This window comes from Pantherophis guttatus, chromosome 4 (assembly GCF_059756535.1).
Source record: "Pantherophis guttatus breed Tessera chromosome 4, ASM5975653v1, whole genome shotgun sequence".
NCBI lineage: Eukaryota > Metazoa > Chordata > Lepidosauria > Squamata > Colubridae > Pantherophis > Pantherophis guttatus.
The window spans coordinates 25,112,890-25,129,289 of NC_142066.1; the positions used below are offsets into that span (position 1 = coordinate 25,112,890).

Below are 16,400 nucleotides of genomic sequence, written 5' to 3' on the forward strand. Positions count from 1 at the left end.
TTGTGTAACGAACCGGCATTTAGAGGGGGATTTGTCAGATGTAAATGCCTTATTCTCCAATGTGTAAATAATGTATATATGGAACATCAGAGGTTAACTTATTCTTTGGACTTTAATGTATTCATAACTTACCACTCCCATTCCTAGCTCCACCCCTTGTATATATAAGGAGCCACCCTCACCATTCTCGTCGCTTCTACCTTGAATATTCAGTGAATATAGAATGCCTATCATAATTAAAAAGAAATATATTTAAAGCTCTAACTCCTATTATCTTTATTGAGTCTGATCCTGAAAATATTGCAACAGAGTCCCCTGTCCTAGACCTAGTCTATCACCATTCCTGATCCTCGGCCAACCTTGAGATGCTCAGGAGGAAGGCCCCTATTTAGAGAACGCCAGAAGACTACAGCCCCCAGCATGCCTTGCTCCTTTCCCACCTCCGCTCTCTGATTGGCTGGGATGCCAGTTCGAACGCCCGCAGGCCGGCCAATGGGAAACGGCCTAGTGTCCCAGGGCCAGGCTGGGAGAAGCAGCATTGGCTCCAGCGGTCAGTGTCCTCTCCTCGTGGCCGACGGCAGGATGACGGTGCCCAGGTGGGAGCGCGTAGCCCGGCTACTGCTCTGCGCGGCGGGGCTGGCGCTCTCTATTTACGCCTGGCACGTGGAGACTTCCAAGGAGCACGACGCCGCCTACCGGGCTATGTGCGACATCAGCGCCGACATCAGCTGCTCCCGGGTCTTCACCTCCAGGTCGGTGGTGCCCCCCACCAGCTCCGATCCAGCGGACCCCAAGCTTCTCCGCCCTCTAAGCTTGCATCCCCTAAGCTCGGGTTTCATTAAGTGGGAAGGGTTGGGGGGTTTATCGGATCTCCGGGGAGGGTCCGTATTGAGGAAGCGCGGAGAAAACCCGAACGACTTCCCCTAAGTTTCTCCATTTCCAGGTTGAGACGTTTATTCCGGACGGGAGACCACCAGGAGATCCAGGAATTCAGAGTCTGGATGTTGCAATATTCCTAGGGCCAGGACGCTTTCAGAGCCGAGCTTGGGTTTTGGATATCCTGTAATTTTCTTAGCAAAAATCCGGAAGTGGCTGGTCTTTTGCTTCCTTTAAGGAGTTTTTCTGCCCTCCCAATCGAGCCTGCAGCTCTGGCCACCTGGCCTGGTCTTAGCCCAGGAAAAGCCAATGGGGTTCTGCTGTTGGGGAAACTGGCAGCGCTTCTATTCAGATTCCCCACTGTAGGTTTACCAAGAACAGGATCAAAATGCCATCCCAGCACATTTGATATTATAGAGCTGGCTAATGTCTCTTGTGAGCTGGGCTTTCGGTCTTTGCCACAGACTTACAACCATTTCTTTAAGGACCGTTTAAGATTACAAAAGCTCTGGGAAAAAATGTTATTCATGACCGTTTTTCACACTTACCACTGTTGTAGCATCCCTGTGGTCACGTGATCACAATTTGGGTGCATAAATATATTTATTATGACAGTTGCACTGTCCTGGATCATGTGATCACTGTTTATAACTTTCCCAGCCAGCTTCCAAAAAGCAAAGTCAGTGGGGGAAGTGGAGAAAGCCATATTTGTTTAATGGCTGGTTCACACAAGATTTGCCTAACTATGGCAAAAAGGGATGTAAAATGGTGCAAAACTCGTGTAGCAACTGACCTGCTTGGTATCAAAAATTTTGAGTTCAATTGTAGTCATAAGCGAACAACTACCTGTAGAGAAAAAAAGATTCAGAATTACCCAAAGTTTAGGTTTCATTCTCCCTGAGATAATGTTCTGTATCAGCTGCAAGGGAGAATTTGTGTGTTTTAATCATTTGTAAAAATAAAGGCAAGATGCAAATAAATAAAAGTTCTCTATGCAAATGAAAAGGACAGACCTTCAGAAAAAGTTAATTATGGAGAAAGCTAGTTTTATCCCAGGCTGGAATAGAACTGAACTATTTGATACTGTGGTTCCCATTTCCCCTGTTCTGTCTCTTCATCCACGTTGTGTTTATAAGTAAATCTGTGGCTTCTGGCCCAGGACTCGCTACTCTACAATTTAACTGAAATGCCCTTGTCATTTTGGTTTCTGGTTAGGCTCCAATATAATTCCCGGGAAATTTGGGGAGGGGGGGGAGACAGTCTTTCCCATCAGAACCAGCATCTGAGCCGTGATGTGAACTCCTATCTTCTAGTACCACTGAAAAAGACTTGATCAATTTTTGGATGACTTTGCCTCTCAACTCCCAGTGAGAGATGAGTGTCTTCTGGAGGCCAAGAGAGAAAAGAGCTGAAAAGGAGTTGGCAGAGTTTCTTTGCAAATATTTGCAATTTGCAAATATTGCATGAGCTGCACTGATTTCCAGTTGATTTCTGGATGCAATGCATGGTGCTGGTTTAAAGCCTTGCATAGCAAAGGGCCTGGTTACCTAAGGCAGGAGTCTCCAACCTTGGCAACTTTAAACCTGGCAAACTTCAATTCTCAGAATTCCCTAGCCAGAGACCCCTGACCTACGGGACTGCTTAACTTTAGTTATCTCTGCTTCTCTGGTTCAAGTTGGGTGAGCTTTGGGGCCTGCCAATTAAAGAATGTCATTTTTCTTGACCCAGGAAGTGGGCCTACGCTGTGGGCAGTTCCTGCTCTCTGGATCAATTTCCCACCAGAAGTTTATGGAGCTTCCAGCCTGATGGCATTCTGGAAATTATAGAAGACTCCCAGGCCCGGGAAGCCCCCTTTTTATTTTCACTGTGTTTTTGGTTTTCATACTTCGCTCTTCTGGTTCGTTTGTTTAATTTTTCATTTAACAAGTTGGGTTTTTCTTATACATTGTCCAGAATCATGTGGGAGTTGAGCAACCTGTAAAACAAAATAAAATATGAGGCAAAGGAGGGGCAGAGTGACCTTCACCCCATTCGAGCATTCACCAAATAACTACATTTTTCTATAGTATGTCCAAAGTTAGCTTGTTTAAACATGCAGGGCTGTCTTAACAGCATTATGGATCCTGGGCAAAGCAGTGTACTGGGGCCCCTACGACAACTCCTCACAGGAATAAAAATGTAAATGGTCAGTAAAATTAAACATATATTTATTTTATTGGCACTTTCAACAAAATTGGTGTTGAAACATTAAAAACATGCTGTGCAGCAACAACTAATCAACATGATAAACATTTGAATAATACACGAGGCTTGAAAAACACAATAATACTCAGTAAGCCATACAGTTGCTGTATTTATATGATACAAAGTGCATTGAAGGGTTAACATACAGAGATTTAGTATGGGCCCCCTATGCTCATGGGGCCCGCGGGCAAGTGCCTATCAGGCCCATGCGTTAAGACAGCCCTGGTCATTTGTGCCTTGAGTGAGAATGCTGGGCTGGTTTGTTCAATGAGGCCGTCTGCTTGTTTTCTTGTCTGACCATGGTATTCTCAAAAGTCTTCTCCCATGACAAAGTTGAGAAGCATCAATACAGTTCTTGACTTATAAACATTTGTTTAGTGACTGTTCAAAGCTACAGCCGCCCTAGAAAAACTGACTTACAACCGGTATTTACTGTAGAAAAAGACAAGGCAGAAACTGAGGGTGGAGTCAAGAGAGGAATTAGCGTGGAGCTGTTCCCACAGATGTTCCCACAAACAACCTAAGTCCCGCCCTCCTTAAATTCCATTAAGTCTTATCTAGCACCAATTTAGTGCCGACTGTTAGTTGATTAGATTCTTGTTTATAGACATAAGCTATATGTCGGTTTAACAGGAATGTAATGTGTGCTCCTGATTCTTTATGCCATACACATTTAACAACTGTCTTTAGCATCCAAGCTCAAGTGATCAAAATCCAGGCGCTTGATAAGCAGCATGTATTGAGCATGGTGGCAACATCCTAGGATCATGTAATCACCATTTGAAATCTTGCCCAGCTTCCAACATGCAATGTCAATAAGGGAAGCAGATTTGCTTAATGACTGCATGATACTTAACAACTACAGTGGTTCACTTAACAGCAGGGTGGATAAAAATAAATGATTTTTTTTAAAAAATCAAAACAATCAGATTTTTTTTATTTAAATCGGATTTTTTTATTTAAATCAGATTTTTTTTTATTTTTATTGAATTTATTTTAATAAAAAACTTTTGGGGTAAAAATCTACCGTAAAATAGTTTTCTATTTAAAATACATAAATAATTTAGTTTATTCAGCATGAAATGGAGCTTAGTTATGTAGCACAAGGCTGTATATTCTGCAACACTGGGACTATCGGTGAGTCAACAGCGGGTCAAAGGAGTAGCAGAGATGACAGTTGCTCTTTAAAAATTATGATTTAAATCGAGTTGATTTAAATCAAGTCTCTTTACTAGTGATTTAAATCGACTCGATTTAAATCAAATCCACCCTGCTTAACAGCCATAGCAAAAACAATCATAAAATTGGGCATGATGCACCTAACAACCATCTTGCTTAACAACAGAATTTCTGGTCCCATTCACAAATCATAACTCAAAGACTACTCGTACTCTTTTTCTCCTATTTCTTCAAAGCCCAATTTCCTTTCTGTCAAGTGTCTCACACAAAAATAGTTGCCTGCTTCTCTTTCAGGACAGCGTGTTGTTTTTCAATTTCTCCCATCTAGCTTCAGGCCAAGATTCCCTCTGCTTATTATCGCTGTAATCATTACCCAGCATTATTTCTTCCAGGTGGGGTCGTGGTTTTGGCTTGGTGGCAGACCTTCTGGGACCTCACAGCCTCTTCAATCAGCCAAACAGCATTTTTGGGATTATTTTCTACATTCTGCAGATACTTCTGGGTGAGTGAGAGGCACAGAATGTGCAAGAAAGCATGATGGAGAAAGGCCCATCCTTTCGTCCTCTTTAGATCCAAATTGCCTGATAATTCTGTTGTTATTGGTTAGATGTATATCTTGTCTTTTCTCTCAGAGTTTAGAATGGCTTACATTGTGGGGGGGAGGGGTTTCTTGTGAGCTAGGTTGCCATAACAAATGGTCATCCAAGCAGGTTTAGCTAGTGCAGTTTCTTCACATGGCTTACTAGCCAGCATTAATTTATTGTCTTCCTTAGCGGAAGAAATTAGTTGGCTGATTTATCTTCAGGCTTGCTCAAATATTCATAATACAGGTAGTCCTCAACTTATGACCATAATTGATCTTAGAGTTATAGTCGTAAGTCATGCTGGTCATTAAATAAATCACCATATGACTGCACCCAATTTTATAACCACCTTTGTTGGTGTGGTTAAGGGAATAAATTTTAGCCGATAGAGGGGTTTTTTTTTTGCTGGAAACTGAAATAAATGCCAGTTTTTGACAAAAACATTGCAGTTGTAAGTTAAGGACTGCCCATATTACTCTTGCTTAAATCATGAACATCAATAGAAGAGTATTTGGAATAGGAAGAGTGGGAAACAAATGAAAGATGATAAATACTGGATAAAGTTCCAAGTCTGCAGAAATGTAAAAAAAGGAAAAATCTTCAAAAAAAATATTTTTTTTTTGCAGGACAGAATGTGCTCATTAGGTAAAAGATGTGACACAGTGGTTGCACAAGAGTTGTACCATGGGGACACCAAAGAAAAAGAACAGGGAGTGATCTTCAGGGGGAGTGATTTTATGGGGGTAGGTGGGGATTGGCACTCCGTAGTTAACATAGGAAAAGGAGAAGTGAGAAACAGACGTACGCTGGGTTCCCATGTTACGATAAACCATAGCTTGCTTAACCATAGTTTGATCAAACATGAAATAAGTTCACACAACCATGCTAAGTCCTGAACCATGATTCACACAAACCTCTGAGCCAAGCCACTTTCTCTAGTGCAGTGTTTTTCAGTCTGAGCAACTTTAACACTGTTTTTGAATCCTGACAAATTTAAGATGTGCAGACTTCAACTCCCAGAATTCCCTAGCTTGCCGGGGGCAGGTGGGGATTCTTCCTGCAGGGGGGAATTGTGGGAGTTGAAGTCCATGCATTTTAAAGTTGCTCAGATTAAAAAACACTTCTCTCTAGGATGTAAGCTCCTTGATCAATTTATGTATTTACTCTTAACTCCTGACTAATAGCAGCATTTATGTCAAATTGCTGAAGAGAAGTTAACCCTGGTTCCTCCTCTTAGGTTTCTTTCACCACAACCTGGCGGCCATCGCTCTAGTGGGCTCTTCATTTGTCTCCATTGCTGGATCTCTCTACTTGGCCTATATCCTTTTTTATGTGCTCCACGACTTCTGTGTGATTTGCATCAGCACCTACATCCTCAACTTTGCCCTCCTGTTTATAAACTACAAGCGCCTGGGCTACCTCAACCATCCACCCCCACCGAAGACAAAAGCCAAGAGGCACTGAACACCATGTCCTTTTGGCCCTGGACAATCCCTTGTTTTTGAAGATGACCAAGTAGGCAGTTTAGACACCACCTTCATTCTTCTTTGCCTAGGAGATCATGTTCGTCAGCATGCCTCCCATCATCTTTCAGACTTCAAACATGTCAGAAATCATACCTGATTTCTATTACCTGGAACTAAAATGGAAGCTACCTTGCACGGTGCAAACCAAAATTAAGCTGTTTTGATTTTAACAACTTTTTAAGTGGCATTTTTCCTTAGCTCTTTTAAATTGTTTTATGTATGCTCGTTTTGTACAATTACGGGTTATCCTTGATAACTTTAGACTTTAGAAAGGGGTAAATGGAGGAGTTTTATGAATGGATTAAGATGTAGGAGAAGGTTTAATATAGGGGTAGATAACATCAAACATAATATGGGCAACCAGGTCATTAATACTTGCCCTTTTTTCATATGCATGGCACATATCACACGCATGTAAAAAGAAGTAGGGTCTTATCATTCAGTTATATCTGCCGTTTTCATGCTATTCGACATCCATCTTAAGCAGATGCCCTGCTTAATATCAACTTTTAAAGATTTTGGACTATGATATTAAAAGCGACTCCCCATTGAAGAGGGGCTGCTTAAATCAATACCATTTCACACTGATGATCAGGCCTGGTTTACTTTTCTCATCATTATTTTCCTTTGCCTGGTTTTACGCCATATCATTTGGCAAACTGAGTTCCCCAAATAGCAGATAGTGATGCATAACTGTGGAAAAAGAATAGCGAGTTGCAGATAATTATTTTTATTAGAAATAAAACACTTCACATTGTAGGTAAATTAAAACTTGAGACTGGTCTAGATCCACAGCCCAAATTATTATATTCAATGGATTGTGAAACGAAGATTATAAACAGATGCAAAGCCATCTGTAAACAGTTACAAGTAGATCTTAACTTATGGTATCAATTGGGACTAGAAATCTGGTTGTAAGTTGTTCCATTCGTAAGCTGAAGTGTCCACATCACCACTTTTCCCCTTTCATTTTTTACTGTGGTTATTAAGAAAATCACCCGAGTTGTTAAGTGAATCACATAGTTATTTTAAAAAGCCCATTTTTCTGAATTGCTATTTTTTGCCTGAAACCAGCAAACAAATATTATAAATCATGGTCAGATGACTGGGACATTGTAAATGTAAATACAAGCCAGTTTTTAAGAGATCAGAGTGCGGTCACATGACTTTGAGTGTGTGGGCACATTTTACAATACAGTAGCCAGAAGTTGTACAGGCCATAAAGCACCCATTATAGGCTGTCATAACGACTGGTTGTAAAACAACCAGTTGTAAATCAAGGACTACCTGTAATTTCTCCTGGTAAGAAGCAAACTCAAAAATAATTCTGTATACAGAGATGTTCTTGCAAAGCAAAAGTCCAGAGTTAACAAAAATAAGGGGTCCTTGGTCCTCTCTGAGCTTGGTTGCTGCAGACATTTAATTACCAAATTAGGTAATTTCATCAGTGCTTTGAACTGATGATGTTATCTAGTTTGGGTCACGAAATGTCTTCAAGAAAATAACCAAGCTCAGAGAGCACCAAAGATCCTTCATTTCAACTCTGAGCTACAAATATTATCCTTCGTTGGTAGCAAAAATAAATCCAAGAGCATTGTTCTTCAGTTGTGAATTTACAAAAATTGAATTATGACATATTCAGCCATTTAAAACATAGCTAATATATTAGACTTACATTTTACAAAGGTAGTTTGGATAACTATTATTTTAAACACTGATTTTGATTTTCTGTATTGGGCACCAAAAGTTCCTGAGCCATTTCTATGTGTGACAAAATATATTTGCCAGCCACCGGGCTAATATTTCATTTTGTTTTAATGGAATCAGTTTCTAGCTTCTCATTCCTGTTGCAGGAAGAGAAAGTTGGGCAGAAGGGACATGCGGGTTCCCTTTTTGTACATTAAAATTATGTTTATAACAAGCAACACTTGTTCCCATTCGTTTTTAGGTGAAATAATGGAAAGATTTGAAACAATGGAGGAATTGTTCTCTCAGCTAGCAGCAGGGGACGCTGTTTTTCTATTAATGCAAGGAGCTCTGAATTTAACTCTTTGTAATGTTTTATCCCAAAAATAAAGACAACGAAGACAAAAATCCAGATTGACTTTCTGTCTAATTGACTCAGTTACGACTTGTATGATCATGACGTATACAGTTATGTAAAAGCCAACCCTGTTTTCAAGTTACATCAGTATTTTTTGACTATTTCTTTTCACATAAAGGAAAAATAATACCTTCTTTTCCACTTTTCATTTAAAAAATAATAATTCTACTAATATATTTCTTTAATTTCTCCTAGAGACGTCTTGATTTATAAATAGTACTTTTTTTAAGAGTGAAGAATATTTGCATAAATTGATTATGCTAAAAATAGCTGTTCAAGCCAAATATATATATATGTATCTTGGAATGATAATAAAAGCAGGGTCAGAAACATGTCAAAGGTGAAAAAAAAAGACTTGGTGATATTTCTATTTTCAATTAGGAGTACAGAAATGCCTTTGAGATTCAGAAATCTCAAAAGGCAATTATATGTTAAGTGCTTCTTTGCATCAGCACTGTATTATAAAGAAAAATGTAAAGATTAATCCTGTGGTTTTTTTAAAAAAAAACTGCAGTACGTTTTTTCTAGGGAATGGGATACCCCTAGATAGATAGATAGATAGATAGATAGATAGATAGATAGATAGATAGATAGATAGATATATTCTACCGCTTTTGAAAGTTGATGTATTTCACGGCGGGTTACGAGTTACTGAAATAAACGCTTGTTTCATTATTCACACGACCGTCCTTCGCCTTCGTTACAAAGACTTATCTGATGGGTCTTTAATACCACATTTCCCGTCAGGCTCCTCCCATGTCGCGCGAGGCTTTCTGGGATTCGTATTTCTCGGAGCTCCTGTCAAGCTTCATGGAAGCGCTTTAGCTGGACTGCATTTCCCATGCGGCATTGCTGCCTTTATCTCCGTCAAAAAAACCGCCTGCCATCAGTTCCCCCTTTTTCTGCTAAGAAAAAAAGCAGCTGGTTTAGTCTGGTCCCGAAGTGTGGAAACTGCGGCGGCATTTCGGCTTGGCGGTAAGATGTCATTTAAGGAACATACCATTGTGCTTGCGCAGACGGGGGTGGGGGGAGCTTTAGACCCTGCTTTCTTGTTGACCCGGCACAGAAGGTAGGAGGCAGCTTCCTGGTTTTTATTATGGGGTAGTGGGGGGGGGGATGCAGGCGCTGGGACGGAACTGGGGTTCGCCTTTTGCCGCCTGATGGGTTTGGCAGAGTGGGTGGGAGAGGGGATTCAGGACTCCAGGTGCCCACCCTGGAGAATGATCCGAGTGGGCGCGTTGCAGCGTTAAAGAAAAGAGGGTTTAAGAATAATCATGGGTTATGAAAAGGATATGGGGTAGGAAGGAAGTTGGAACACAATTTTTTTTTTTTTGTGACAATGGGTAAAAGCAAAACAAAAACACCCTTGCTAGCAACCACTGCAGGTCCCAAAGTGAAACATCTGGAGCAGAGAATGGATGGCCATTCTCCTTTTTTAAAAAATTTTTATTTCTGCTTCCTGAGTTGCTTCCAATGAATAGCATTCAAACACTAGGCTCCTTGGGGCACATATTGGGGTGTGGGAGAAAGGCGGCCAGGAAATTTTGGTCTTGCCCATGTTGATGGCACCCGTTCATTAGTAGTTCTCCAGCGCCTAGGATTACAGAGGTTTATAAGCACAACTCAGGAACTGAAAGTGTTTAAATTGGTTTAATCCAGTAGATTAAACCAGGACCAGAATGACAAGGCTGGTGATTGACAGAAGTCACCTGGTCCCCTTCGGGTGTTAGATCTCTTTGGGCTGCCCTCTAAGACATCCTACTTTGTTCATTTTCCCTTACTAGAACTGTAACCTGTAAATGTAAACAGCTAGACCTGGCGAGAAAGGGGTGATGGTCCCCCACTTCTTGGTATGTGGCAGCTGTTCCAAAAAAATGCAAACATGTAATATTAAAAGAGTAACGACTGGGGAAAAAAACAACCCTCAATTAATTTTCTCCCCCCCAAATGCAGTGCTAATAGTTCAGGGTAAATTATATGTATTATAATATACAATATAATATTGTATATTATATTACGTGTAGAATTACCTGACGGACTAAAGACTAAAAAGCAAAAGTACACATGATAATATCAAACCTTGGAAGAGCTAGCATATTTGAGATCTGTGGGCTGGCACTGGGCAATATGAAATTGTGTTTTCATAATAAAATATGTTGTTTGCTGCCTTAAATTGCTTCTGAAAGTCAAGATATAAACATTGGCATTTATGAGCCACGTTTTCAAGTTAGTTGGCTTGAGATTCGGACTAGCTGAATGAAGAAACTGATGAGATGACACTGCAGTAGATTTCAGACTAAAAACTAGCCCTGAAGCTTGATTAGCAGGTATTCTGGAGGATGAATTATGGCAGCTAAATTACTCTGAAAAACATGTTGCCCAGCACTGCCAAATCGTTCAGGTAATGAGCATCAAAGGAGACCTTCAGTTCAAGGAGAAGGCGGGGCTTGTAAAATTTGGGGGTTGCATTATATAATGTGTTTCTGGGAACGATCTGTTAATGTTTTATGACAATATTTCCCAACCCTGGCAACTTTAAGATGTGTGGACTTCAATTCCTAGAATTTCCTGGCCAGCCTTCCTGCTGGATGCAGGAAAAATTTTCCCCTGCTGGCTGGGGAATTCTGGGAGTTGAAGTCTGCACATCTTAAATTCATCAGGGTTGAAAAACACTACACTAAGATTCCATAACAGAATATGCTGAAATCCTGTGATTAATTGATGTGAAAATGTGCCTTTGATTGCTGTCATATTAGCCAGGGTTTTGACCATGGGAAGAACAGTGTTGGGTACTCTAGTCTCTTAATTAGGTCCTTGTGTCTATCAACTGTAAAATGAGAAAAATTAATAAAAGAGATAATAGTTTAATAGACTAAATTTTTCTGCTGATTTCAAAGTAATTTCTAGTTAAATATTTATTATCCTAGAAACAGATGGCTTCTTGAACTATTCTGGAAGCAGTGGCCTGTTAACCTTTCTGTTACAACACTTAATTCCTGAATTCTTTGGAATTAGGCACAGTTCCTGTTGAGACATTTTCAAGGAAATTAGCCAAGTTCAAGAAGTTAGGGAGGAGAAAAAGCCCTTTCCCTTTTCTGATAATCAGGAACCTCTTGTTAGCCCTTATGGGAACCAGGAATCTGGAACATAGAAATACTAGAATAGATCTTACACAGCAACACTCCTGCCCCAAAATAAATTATAAATGTAAGATAGAAATCTGGGGCAACTGCAAGGAGGAAGAATGACATGTTATTTAGAAAATCTAAATAAACTCAGTAAAACAAAGAGTAAATTCAGATATCATGCCACATCATGGGTTGTTTTGCCCTGGTTGTTGAAAAAGCCATAATCAGTTGGATTTACACATACTGCTTAGTCCAAACCACATAAATCAACTTTTTGCTTCCTCACCCTTGATGTGTGAGTCCAGCCAGTATGAACTGAAGATAACAGAGTGAAAAAAAGAGATCCAGAGCGGTGAACGACTTACCAGAAACAAGTCCCTGAAATTTATTTACAAGAAAGAACGCTTAGTGTCATACGTTTCCTGTAAGTGCTGTGCTTAAAAGTCACCACTGAAAAGGAGCTGGCAGATTCTTGAGTAACACCTTCTGGGTTTTTTTCTCCCCATGTTGCTGCCTGGTCCACATTTTAATGGCTTCCTGCTGATTGACTGCAGTCACTAACAAGTTTGCAGATTCCCTGGGCATCAGCTGACAAGACAGTTGCCGTCATAATCTTTTCCAGATTCCAAAAACTTTACCGGCGCTCCGGGATTTCATAAGCCTGTTTGCCTGGCGCCTTTCTAGTCCCGTAGCCTTACCCCTCCCTGCAGGTTTCAGCTGCTTGGGGTGAAATGAGGCCAAAGACACAGGCAGAGCTCAGCTGTCTTACATGCATAAGCGTTGCCCAGAGGGGCCAGACAGAATGGTTGTATGTTGGCTTTTTGGAGTTACCTGGGAGAAGGGGGATGACTTAGTGGATCTGTGAGGAAGGGAGCTCTGCCAGACCTGGAGAAGAGGTAGGTGAATGGATTCTGGGGTTTCTGGAGACTTGTGGGTTCTTTGCCACTCCTGAAGCTTCTGCTTTGAGTTGTGGCTTTCAGGGTCACCAAGTGACAAGATTTCCTTCCGCAACTCAAGCCAAGTATCCTGGTTTCCTGTTGCTTTAATTTCTCAGCCTTTTGGCCAGTTTGGGATAGAGCTGTGGGCCACTATTTGACCACCTAGCATTAACTGTGAGTGTCCTGTTTTTCAAGTCCTTAGGGCAATGTTTGTCAACTTTGGCAGCTGAAGATGTGTAGACTTCAACCCCCAGAATTCCCCTGCCAGCTATGTGAAGTTGAAGTCCACGCATCTTCAAAGCTGCCAAGGTTGATAAACACTGCTTTAGGGCTTAGTGCCCTTCCAAGTTTGGAAAGAAACTAATAATGCTGGTTCACTTTCCATCTCTTTGTTTGCCCTTCTCTAAAGCCTAGTTGGGTCCTGTCTGAGGCCTTCCAGTCCTCTCACCACAGAGTCGTGGTGGCTAGAATGGTTAGAATTCAGTACTATAGTCTACTTCTGCTGGCTGCCGACAGTTCGATTCTCACTGGCTCAAGGTGGACTCAGCCTTCCATCCTTCTGAGGTCGGTAAAATGAGGAGCCAGATTGTTGGGGGCAGTATGCTGACTCTGTAGAGAAGGCTGTAAAGCACTGTGAAGTGGTATATAAGTCTAAATCCTAGTGCTATTAGGCATCAGCTCCCATTGTCTCTGATTATTACTGGTCATGAGGGGTAACTGTTCAAGAACATCTGATATGCCATCAGTTTTCCATCATACACCAAACTAAGAAACCAAAGTTATGAATGCTAATACTGTACTATTATTATTATAAGGCTGCAGTAACAGAATCTTGCAAGTCTGAATATGCTTCTCTCATCCCTCCTTTTATCTTGATGAAAACTAGGCAAGGTCTTGCAAAGATGCTTTCCCAGGTTACAGTCCTGGCCCAGACTCAGGTTTCCTTTATCTGACTGTTGTCTTGGTTGTGGCACTTCCTCCTGTTCCTCAAGGTTATTCCTTCTGCCCTTCACCCTGGTCCAGATTCTCACCAGAGTGTCTCACTGTAGGCAAGGGGTATCAAACTCAATTTCATTGAAAGCCACATGAGGGTTGTATTTGACCTCGGGGGGGACCAGGATGGGTGTAGCCAGGGAGAGTGTGGCCAGCTTGGTGTCACTCATGTTGGTGCCTGTGGTGGCCTGAGCACTCTGCCAGTGGAAACAGGCTCCTGAGCTCTGTTTTCAGCCACGACAGCCTCCTGCAACCCTCTGCCAGCAAAAACGGAGCTCTGGAGGGCCACCTCCATTTTTGCTGACACAGGCACTGTGGGCCAGTCCTTCATTGTTTCCAGGGCAGCCCCGTGGGCCAGATCTAAGCACCCTGTAGGACATCAAGGTGGAAGGCAAGACTGGAACTCATTCCCTACCATGTTCTGTTTGCACCTTCAGGGATTTACTTTGTATGGAGGAGCCATCATGTCTGAGTGATCCTAAAAGAAGATTAGATTAGATTTCCACCTATCAAAAGGAAGGCAGTCATCCTATAAGGTTGTCTGGAAAATTATGTTGGTTCATTAACAAAACATCCCCAAATTGCAAGAGAATATTTGGGGATCATCCTCTCTCTTTCTCTCTCCGCCCAAGCCACCTTGCAGGTTTATTCAAAGGATAGAAGAAAATTACCGTGTTTTTCGAGTATAAGACGCACCTTTTTCTCCCCAAAAAGAGGGTGAAAATCTGGGCGCGTCGTATACTCCGAATGTAGCCCCACCTAGCCTCTCAAACGGAAGTTTCAGAGGTTGAAAAAAGTATCAGAAATAAAGCTTCAGAAAAAAATCCTCCAAACAGAGCTTCAGAAAAAAAGCCTCAGAAACAGAGCTTCAGGGGCTTTTTTTCTGAAGCTCTGTTTCGGAGGCTTTCAGAGGGAGAATTTTTTTTTTTCTGAAACGGAGTTTCCGAAGTTTTAGAGACAGAAAAAAAAGCAAGGCACAGAGTTCACAACCAATGAACCTGTTGCTAAAATTCACCTCTGGGAACAGCTGATTGGAGGTATTCTGGGAGGCCGATCCACCTGCCAATCAGCTTTTTTCTTATTTTCCTCCCCAAAAACTAAGGCGTGTCTTATACTCCGGTGTGTCTTATACTCCGAAAAATACTAGCATCCCCTGTACTGAGAGAAAGGCACCGTGGGTGTCAGTGATATTACTGTCACAATATTACTATTTGTTATAAAATGGTACCTAAGAAATTTTGATTGAAGGCGTGTAGAAGTCATGGCAAAGTTTGAATATGTGCGAGCATGCATGCAAAATTCTTTTTTTTTTTTTTTTTTTGCTCTGGAAGAAAGATCCAGATCCAGATCAAATCAATCAGTACTACAGAAAGCAGGTGAATAAAAGAGTGTTAAAGTTTTACTCTGAAGCCTTTAGCAGTTTTAAGATGGAAGCTTAAATGGAGATATGGTAAATAGGTAGTCCTCGGCTTGCAACCATTTGTTTAATGACCGATTGAAGTTACAATGGCACTGAAAAAAAGTGACTTATGACCGTTTTTCACACTTACAACAGTTGCGGCATTCCTGTGGTCACATGGTCAAAATCCAGACACATGGCAACTGGCATGTATTATGACTGTTGCAGTGTCCCAAGATCATGTGATCCCCTTTTGCGACCTTCTGACAAGCAAAGTCAATGGGGAAGCCAGATTCACTTAATAACCATGTTACTAAGTTAACAACTGGGGTGATTCACTTAATGGCTGCGGCAAGAAAGGTCGTAAAATGGGGCAAACCTTACTTAACTACTGTCTTGGTTAACAACGGAAATTTTGGGCTCAATTGTGGTTATAAGTTGAGGAGTGCCTGTAGTTGAATCATTTATTCTTTGCTGGGTGCAAAGAATTGGCACGCAGCAGCCATAACCTTTGCATAGATTTTGAGAAGTAACCACTGAGTCTCTAGCACTGATCAGAACACAAAGATCAGCTTTGGCGGCAGAGAAGGCAAGAAAAGAAAATACATATTTGTTTTGGATGGCTGATTAGTGAAAGAACACATAGTTGAAGTACACAAAGTAATCTACCCAAATGAAAAAAGAATGTAAATGCTTTTTGTCCCAGGCAGGCATAAATCTTAGGGACCAGGAAACAATTTTTAATGTTTCTCCTCATGCTGAGAAGAGAGTGAAACAGAAGATAGAAAATTCTAGAAATATTTGGAATTTCCTATTTTTGATAACAGGTCGAATAGAACAGTATTTTTCAACCTTGGCCGCTTCAAGAAATGTGGACTTCAACTCCCAGAATTCCCTAGCCAGCCATGCTGGCTGGGGAATTCTGGGAGTTGAAGTCTACATATCTTGAAGTGGAAAAGATTGCAAAATACTGAAGTAAATGTGGATACTAATTTTTTTTTATTTTTTTAGCTTTTTAGTTTTTAATCTGTCAATGGGTTTTAATTCGAATTGTTTTAAATTTGGGCCAAAGTATGTAATTCTTTTAATAATTTTAAATTTTGTATTGGTATGTGTTTTCCCTAGTTTGAAGAAGGGAGGTTCCAGAACAAGAGAAATAAGGGGAAGGGACTCAAATATAGAAAAAAAAGTGGGCGCGTGCATCTCTCTAGAAGAGATGTTACAAACAGCGCCAGCTGTTGTAATAAGCAGGATTTTTTTCTGCAGTGTAATTATTTCTACAGGCCTCTTAAATATCTTTTCGTTATTGCATTTACGAATGCCTTACTGCAGGAGTGGGCAAATGTGGCCCTTTTACAACCTGTGGCCTTCAGCTCCCAGAATTCCTGAGACAGCCAAGCTGGCTCAGGAATTCTGGGAGTTAAAGTCC

The 16,400-nt window shown here is 41.1% G+C and overlaps 2 protein-coding genes across 5 annotated transcripts in view; both read left to right on the forward strand.

Moving 5' to 3' along the window:
- The first annotated feature begins 472 nt into the window (after nt 1-472).
- On the forward strand, nt 473-8,503 carry VKORC1 (vitamin K epoxide reductase complex subunit 1). Its single transcript, XM_034419812.3, has 3 exons — nt 473-752; nt 4,692-4,801; nt 6,121-8,503. The coding sequence occupies exons 1-3, from the start codon at nt 493-495 to the stop codon at nt 6,345-6,347; spliced, it is 597 nt and encodes a 198-aa protein (XP_034275703.2). The 5' UTR covers nt 473-492; the 3' UTR covers nt 6,348-8,503.
- A 784-nt stretch (nt 8,504-9,287) lies between these two features.
- The window catches only part of BCKDK (branched chain keto acid dehydrogenase kinase), a 59,061-nt gene continuing 51,948 nt past the window's right edge, over nt 9,288-16,400 (forward strand). Inside the window, exon 1 of one of the 4 annotated variants that reach the window (XM_034419811.3) lies at nt 9,288-9,488. The gene's annotated coding sequence lies outside the window, so the exon portion shown is untranslated. Of the gene's footprint in view, nt 9,583-12,414; nt 12,538-16,400 lie in introns of those variants that run through there. The other 3 variants (XM_087893852.1, XM_087893851.1, XM_034419810.3) reach the window with 3 other exon arrangements.

Coding starts and splice junctions, on each gene's coding strand:
- VKORC1 (XM_034419812.3), top strand. CDS start 493: ATGGGAAACGGCCTAGTGTCCCAGGGCCAGGCTGGGAGAAGCAGCATT. Junction 753..4,691: donor TCCCGGGTCTTCACCTCCAG/GTCGGTGGTGCC, acceptor TATTTCTTCCAG/GTGGGGTCGTGGTTTTGGCT. Junction 4,802..6,120: donor CATTCTGCAGATACTTCTGG/GTGAGTGAGAGG, acceptor TCCTCCTCTTAG/GTTTCTTTCACCACAACCTG.